Source organism: Echinops telfairi, unplaced genomic scaffold, assembly GCF_000313985.2.
Source record: "Echinops telfairi isolate 266 unplaced genomic scaffold, ASM31398v2 ScPeMD7_7412;HRSCAF=8450, whole genome shotgun sequence".
NCBI lineage: Eukaryota > Metazoa > Chordata > Mammalia > Afrosoricida > Tenrecidae > Echinops > Echinops telfairi.
Genome location: NW_022111312.1, coordinates 7218919 through 7226762, shown reverse-complemented (window position 1 = coordinate 7226762; position 7844 = coordinate 7218919). Strand labels below are relative to the sequence as shown.

Below are 7844 nucleotides of genomic sequence, written 5' to 3'. Positions count from 1 at the left end.
GGTGTAACAAGAGAACCCGAAACTTGATAGCTTAACACCACATCGTTGATGTTCTTTTAATCTTAATGTTTTTCAAAAGTCTGCAGTGTGGTGGGTGATTCTGCTGCTTTGGGGCCGAATCCAGCTCTGCTCAGCTGGACTGGTGCGTGCACGTGAGGGGTTGGCTGGTCGGCTGAGGGCAGGCTGGGACAACCCAGCACAGGTCCAAGAGCGGTTGCATCTTCCAGCCAGTTAGCTGGGGCTCCTTCCCTCGGTGGGTGCGTGTTTCTGAGAGAATGAACAAGACCACGGGAGGCCCGGGCTTCTGCCGCCCGATCCCGCTGGCCACAGCCAGCTCACATTCAAAGGACGGGTGACCGGCCCTCCCTCCGCCGTGATGGAAAGAGGTGTTAGGTCACATTGCAAAGGCTGGGGATACAGGAGGGAGGAGGGGTGGGGGCCCTTTTTCAAACAAATCTGCCGTCCAGTTGATTCTGACGCAGAGTGACCCTGTAGGACAGGCGGGACTGTCCCTGTGGGTGTCTGAGGCTGTGCATCCTGAGAGGAGTAGACAGCTCTGTCTTTCTCCCAAGGAATGGCTGGTGGTTTTGAAGTCCTGGCCCGTGATTAGGAGGCCCGTGAATAAGCACTCCACCCCCAGGGCGCCTCGGGCCTGCCATCGGTGTGTTCAAAAGAACGGCTTCAATCACCAAACTGGCTCCTTCTTTGTCAAGGTGCACGCCAGAAAAAGAAATAGTTTGAAATAAAGCACCTGAGATTCCAGTGCCAGGGAAGGGCCATCAGAGATGGTCCCTGTTTCCCCATGTCACTTACGGTGCCTCACCTGGGCCCCTGGCCACGTCCACCAGGGACTTGAAGTTGGGAACCAGGGACCGTGAGTGTCAGTGCGCCTGGCGCACTGCCCTGAAACCAGTGGTAACTGGTGCTCCTGCTCCTCCCCCTAGGAATCGGGGTGCTCGGAGCACATCTGCATGGGCTCCATCATGCTCCCGTCCCAGCAGACGCGAAAGCCCGAAGAAGTCCACCCCAGGGAGCGCCTCTTCCCTCTCGCCAAGGAGTTCATCGACCAGTACTACTCGTCCATTAAGAGGCAAGTCCACGCGTGGGTCTGGGGCACGTGGTGAAGTGCTGGGGACAAAGAGTAGGCCAGGGGGCCTGCTCCTGAATGCCAGAGGTAGGAAAAGGGGACCCTAGGTTCCAGGTCTGGCCCACGATGTGTTTCCTTTGCACCAAGACATTTTTGCTTAAGACTTGAAAGAATTCAAGCAACTCAGCATTCGGGTGTCTACCCTCCCCTAGACTTCAGCGCTCCCCAAGGTGGGTGATGCCACTTTGGTGGGGGAGGGGTGTGCTAGCATGATCTAGGGGGACTACAAAGACAGATACCTACACCTTATCCTGGATGATGGGCTAGAGTCTAAAAGTATTTCATTGCCACGGGGCAAGGTAATAAGCTTTTTTTTTTCCCCCTGAAAAGTGGGCAGTGGGACAAATAAGTTTGGGAACCTATGTCGTAGAGGATCTCTCACGCCACAACATAAACTAAGCTCACGGCCCTCGAATTTGGGGACCCATAAAACAGGGAGGAACTACCCCTGGGGGTTCCTGAGACCGTAACTCTTTATAGCAGTGGGTCTCAGCCTTCCTAACACCGCGGCTCTTTCATAAGTTCCTCATGGGGTGGTGACCCTCCAACCATAACATTATTTTCGTTGCTACTTCATCACTGTCATTTTGCTACTGTGATGAATCGGGCGACCCCCAAAGGGGTCACGGCCCACAGGTTGAGAACCGCTGCACTACAGAAATGGAGAGCCCCATCTTTTTCCCACAGAGTGGCTGGTAATTTCAAACGGCTGACCTCACTGTTAACTGCCAATCACGTAACCACTGTGTCACCACAACCCCCACACGTGTTCCTGAAACGGTCACTGCCACATTGTTTCTAAGAGCCAACCAGGAGGCACCTCAACCCCGTGGACATCAAAAATCCCCAAGTCAAGTCCACGGCCCTGCAGTCAGTTCCAACTCTAGGAAGGGCTTCCGAGGCGGTAAATCTTTACAGGACCAGACGGTCATCCCTCTGAGCGGATGGATTAGAACTGCTGACCTTGCCGCCGGCAGCCCAGTCTTTACCCAACACCGTCCCCAGTTGGCCATCAGGTCAACTTTGACCCACGGTGACCCCATTCACGCATGTCCGTGTGGAGCCCTGCTCCATTGGGTGTACAGAAGCGGCTGGCTTCCCTGAAGCAGATCACCAGGCCTTTCTTCCGGGGTCCCTCTGGTTGGACTGGGACTTCTGGGTTAGCAGCCGTGCGTATTCTCTGTGTGCCCCACCCAGGACCTCTGTGAAATGCCATCCAGCTGCAGAAAGGAAGGGCCCGAGTGCTGTGTGTTGACAAGGATGAAGTTGACCAAGGGCCAATGGCCTGGAACCAGAGAACACAGGGACAGGGTGTAGAGGGACGCCTTCAGGATTGCACTTGTCATAGCGTGTTTTGCAGAACAGAGTCATGCTTGCCTGGGGGTGCATACGAGCGAGCCAGAAAAAAGGATAAGGGAAGATACCGGATTCCAAGTCTCCCCTGGGGAGGCAGTGGGATATGCTGCCCCAAGGAACTCTGTCCTTACTTGTTTACTGCTTTGCCTTGGGGGGGGGGGGGGGCTGTGATTTTATTCTGGATACTTGTTTGGAAGAAGCCCTGGTGTGTGAGTGGTTTGAACCCACTCTGCAGTTTGAGAGGGGGAAAGACCTGGTGGTCTGCCCCTGTAAAGACTGCAGCCTAGGGGATCCTGCAGGACACCCTGTGGGGCGGTTCCACTCCATCGCACGGGGTTACGACAGCTCCAAGATCAGTGTGACGGCACCTCCCAGGAGCAGCATAGGCTGCAGAAGCCTGAAATGTTCCTTATTGATTTTTTTTTAACGTTATAAAATTGAATTCAGCCCTGGTGGCGCTGTCAGGTAAGCATTGGACTACTAAGCTCAAGGTTGGCGGTTCAAACCCACCAGCCACTCTCTAGAAGAAAGAGGAGGCTGGCTGCTCCCATCAAGGGGTAAAGCCTTGGAAACTCCGTACAGGGTGGCTGTTGAGTCCGCATCAACTCGCTGATGGTAGGTTTTTTTCTTTTGTTTTGGGCATCCTGGAAGAATTAGAAAATTTCCACCACACACCCACAACCATGACCTTGCTTTAAGCTTTCAACCTGAAACCAAAGATATCCCCTGAAGTCTTCTTAAAACCAAACCAAAGAAGAAGTCGGCCTGGAGCTCTGTGCTCCGTCAGGAACCATCAAAGCAACACAAGGATGAGGGAGATGCCTGCCATGGGGGGCCGGGAGTCGATGGTAACGAGGGAGGGACAACTCAGAAAAGGAGGCCGAAAGTGGTTGCACACACAAAGACTACAACCCAAGTCCCCCCGATTGTGCATGTGGAGACAATTGAACTGGTGGACTCGTGTGTTACATGTGTAGCTCCAACATAAAAAAAAAAAATTGTTTAAAAAAAAAAATCACAAGTTCCCCTGAAAACTCGTTTCCAGTTTCAGGCAGTCACTGACCCAACAAGGGTCATCCCCTTTGGCCAGTACCTGGGGTCACGCCCTGCCGGGCCCACCGCACTGGCCCAGCTGTGGGTGCACAGCCAGACCTGCGTGGCCCTATGGGTGTGCGGTGTCTGCTTCGAGGACAGGCGTCAGCTCAGCACTTCCTGTGGCTTTGCCCTCCCCTGGGGCACAGGGTCATGCCCGGGTCCCTTCCCTGCTCGCCCAGGTTTGGCTCCAAAGCCCACATGGACAGGCTGGGAGAGGTGAACAGAGAGATCGAGACCACCAGCACCTACCAGCTCAAGGACACAGAGCTCATCTACGGGGCCAAGCACGCCTGGCGGAACGCGGCCCGCTGCGTCGGCAGGATCCAGTGGTCCAAGCTGCAGGTAGGTGGGGCGACGAGGAGACCTTGAGGGGAGCCCTGGGCCGGGGGTCAGGATGGGGGGATCAGCTCCTACTTTGCGTGTGCAGTGGCCATGAGGTTCCAAGACCTCAACTATTGGTGAATCCAACCTACTGAAGACAAACTCAGCCACTGAGTCAATTGCAACTCATAGACACTCTGCAGGACAGGGTAGAGCGGCCCTGTTGGTTTATGAGACTAACTCTTTATGGGAGTAAAAAGCCCCATCTTTCTCTCACGGAGCAGCGGAGCAGCAGGTGGTTTTGAACTGCTGCCCTTGCACGCCACCAGGGCTCCTGGCACCCCTTATTTACCCAGCACAGTGCTTTCTAGCAAGTGAATGTCTCTTAGTAAGCTCATAGGCTCTGGTTTACTGCAGACCCCACTACTACTTTTTGCCTCACACCTTCTCCCTCTCCGCTTGCTTATGTTATCTGCCTCGGCCTCCAAGGCCCTAGATTCTGTCTCCCCCAGGACAGTTTTCTTTTCCTGGGGAGGAGTTTTAACGGAGGCCAGTTCTGATCAACTTCAGGGTGTCTGGTTTGACTCTTCTTGGTCTGCTGTATTCTTTAATCCCCAATCCCTGGTGGTGTCGTGGTTACAAGTTGGGGTGCTAACCGTAAGGGAAGCCGTTTGAAACCACCCACAGATCCATGGGAGAAAGACAAGGCTTTCTACTCCCATAGGGAATTAGTCTTGGAATCTCACAGGGGCAGTTCTACCCTGTCCTGTAGGGTCACAACTTGACAGGAGTGAGGTTTGGGTTTACTTCCTAATAACCTATCAAGGAAAAAAAAAAATAACCTATCAAGGTATGTAACCAGCTCATTCAAATTCTATCCTGTCCTCCCCCTCACCCCTTCCCTACACTTATGCTCCCTGCCAAATACTCAGAGCTGTTTTCTACTGTGGTTATTAGGATAGAGCCGTGTGTGTGTGTGTGTGTGTGTGTGTGTGTGTGTGTGTGTGTGTGTGTGTGTATCAAGAACCCTGGTGTTGCTGTGCTTAAGCAAGTGACTGTTAACCTCAAGGTCAGTGGTTCAAATCCACCAGCACCTCCAAGGAGAAGACTTGGTGATCTGTTCCCATAAAGAGTCTGACTTAAGGAAACCCTATGGGCCAGGTCCGTCCTGTCGTATAGGGTCTCTATAAGGCAGAATGGACCCAGTGGAGACCCCAAAGCCCCAACCTATGGAAACCCCAAAGCCCCAACCCACTGCATCTAGTTGATTCCAGCTCAGAGGTACCCTTAAAGGGGTTTCTGCAACGATTAACCTTCAGAAGAGTAGAAAGCCTCACCTTTTCCCCCTGAAGTGGCTGATGGGTTTGAACTATCAGCCCTACGGTCGGCAGCCCGATGGATGCCTAACCCACATATCGATCCATGTACACCTGCTTGCTAAAGTACAGGGGCAATGAGGAAGAAGAAGCCTTGGGATGAGGATTGGCGGTGTGGCCACACCCACGGCCCAAACAGAACCACTGTGAGGATGGCACCGGCCGGGGCGGTGTGTCAATTCTGTTGTACGCAGGGTCACTAGGCGCTGGAACTGACTCACAGACAGCTAACAATGACAACACCTGTTGTCTGCTCTATGTGTTTGTCACCCCCTGCCACTGAATCAGTTCCAAGTCATAGCAACCCTGTAAGACAGAGGAGAAATGTGCCGGTCGGTGGCCTGCGAAGGGGGTACATCTTTACTGGAGCAGAGAGCTGGGTCTTTCTCCCAAGGAGCGCTGGTGGGTCCAACGGTGGACCTGGCGGTTAGCAGCCCTCTGGGGTGCCCCCAGGCCATTAGGGCACGGTCCATTTATGTGCAACCACGTACATGCGTCTCTAGAGAAGCAACGGCATGATGCTCTTCTTCCAGGTGTTCGATGCCCGAGACTGCACCACGGCTCACGGGATGTACAACTACATTTGCAACCACATCAAGTACGCCACCAACAAAGGGAACCTCAGGTGAGCGGGCCAACGGCGGGGGCTGGGGAAGGAGTCCAGTGGCCCCACAGCCTTGACCCTGGGGTCTGAAGTTGAGTCACAGGTCAGGGACATGCTGCCCCTTCCAGAGAGATGGGCCAAGACGGCAGAGGGCTCCCAGCCTCCACCATCTCTTCTGAGAACGGCAGGCGCCAATGTGGTTTGCAAAACTCCTGTTAACAAAAACCACACTCCACTTGCTCCTGGATAACGGCCCTCTGGAGAGCAGGAAGAGGGTTTTCTGATGGCTGGGAACAGAAACCGGAGCATCCACTGGCCAGGGCTAGTGTCCTTGACCACCTTCCACTAACTCAGTCACCTGGCGTGAACTCCGCATCATCCGTGGTCTAAAGATCTGTACCCTTCCTATACTGCTGTGGAGACTGGTCCTTCCCGGGTCACCAAGCCAGTGCCACACCCAGGACACTGCCTGCCCCAGCGAGCAGCCCTGCATGCAGCAAGGCATCAATAGGGACTGGTAGCTCCCACCCTGGGCGGCCCTCAGCTGGGCGAGGAGCAACTGGAAGGGGGCAGCTGGTACCTGCAGACAGGTGTGACACCTGTTAGTCCCGCTTGCTCATTCCTGCCCCAGCATCTGGGCCCAGCTGCTGAGGACCAGCCCCATGTCAGGCCCAAGCAGGTTTACTTCAGGAACATTCCCCCCGTCCCTGGGCAATTCTGCGTGCATCCGAATGTGGCTCATTTGCACGAAGCACGGCTCGTCTTGGATGCTCCTCTCCCTTGAGAAGAAAACCGTTGCTGCCAGCAAGCTGAGTCAGTGGGAGAGGGGCCTGTAGTCCAAGCCCAGGGACCAAATGGAGAATTGGTATCTAGGTATATTTCCTTAAAGCCCTCAACCCCAAATTGCATCTAAGAACCCACCCAGTCGACTTCTGCCCCCTCAAGGTGCATGTGGGGCGATCAGTGGCCTTCGTGTGGTGCTGTGAGGTGTTCCTCCGGGGAGCAGGGGAGTGGGTGGGGTCGCCATCACAGACAACAGGTCGTGCTGGTGAGGTGGTTGGCCCCGCCTCCCCTCCCCTCCCTCACGCTTCAGCTCGGCTCACCTCCAACTTTCCCAGAAGTCTTTGTGAGAACCTTTTCCTTGAAAGTATTCTGCTGATTCTTTTTAAAAAAACTCACGCCTGGAAACTGAGAAAGCAACAGAGGGTGGATACTGTGCATGGAGTGGTTACAGGCATACGAGAGAGGAAGGCAGGGATGGGGAAGGGGGGGATGAGGGAGGAGAGGAGAGGCAATTTAAACAGACTTGCCACTTGGTGAGGCGCTGCTGAGGAGAAGTGGGAGATGGGAGTTCTCTCTCCGCGGTGAGCCGTGGTTCCCACAGCTGCAGGAAGTGGGACGCCGGTGTTTCTCGGCGTGCATTCAGACGTGGAGCTCTGTGGCACAAACCTGGCTGCCCGTGGTGTCCAACCGAAGCAACGGCGATGGGTTTCCGTTTTGCTTTCTTTTCCATCCGTTTGAAATGAACTTATCTGTCACGAAAGACTCCCAGGTCTGCTTCCGGTTTACTTCTAAGCCTCCTTTCTGAACCGCTCCGACCGGGGTGGAGATCGAAGGGGTACGAACCTGGAGGAGGGGGTTAAGGCTGTGATGAGCGTCCGCTCTCACATGACGTTTTGTGTGCTTCAAAAGAAGCCTATTCTATGTAGCTGCACCGCACATCTCAACAAATGAAATCAGGAATAACAGCCCATTAGCCCCCCGTAAATGTGGGGTTAATCCTCCCACCCTCTTGCCTCCCTCCCTCCCTCTCTTCCTCTGTAATTTCATATCCCCTGCTCTCCCTGACCCTGGCCTCCTCCTCATCTCCAAAGTCTTCTCTTCTGCTGTGAAAACCACTCCTCTTTTTCTTTGTTTTCCCGCATACTGAGGGTGTCCTTAAATA

The 7844-nt window shown here is 54.3% G+C and overlaps 1 protein-coding gene across 1 annotated transcript in view; it reads left to right on the top strand.

Moving 5' to 3' along the window:
• NOS1 (nitric oxide synthase 1) overlaps nucleotides 1-7844 on the top strand; it is a 93575-nt gene that overhangs the window by 26428 nt on the left and 59303 nt on the right. The window contains exons 4-6 of the mRNA XM_045296705.1: nucleotides 945-1090; nucleotides 3778-3940; nucleotides 5829-5920. Of these exons, the coding sequence (XP_045152640.1) occupies nucleotides 945-1090; nucleotides 3778-3940; nucleotides 5829-5920 (401 nt within the window). The remainder of the gene's footprint in view (nucleotides 1-944; nucleotides 1091-3777; nucleotides 3941-5828; nucleotides 5921-7844) is intronic.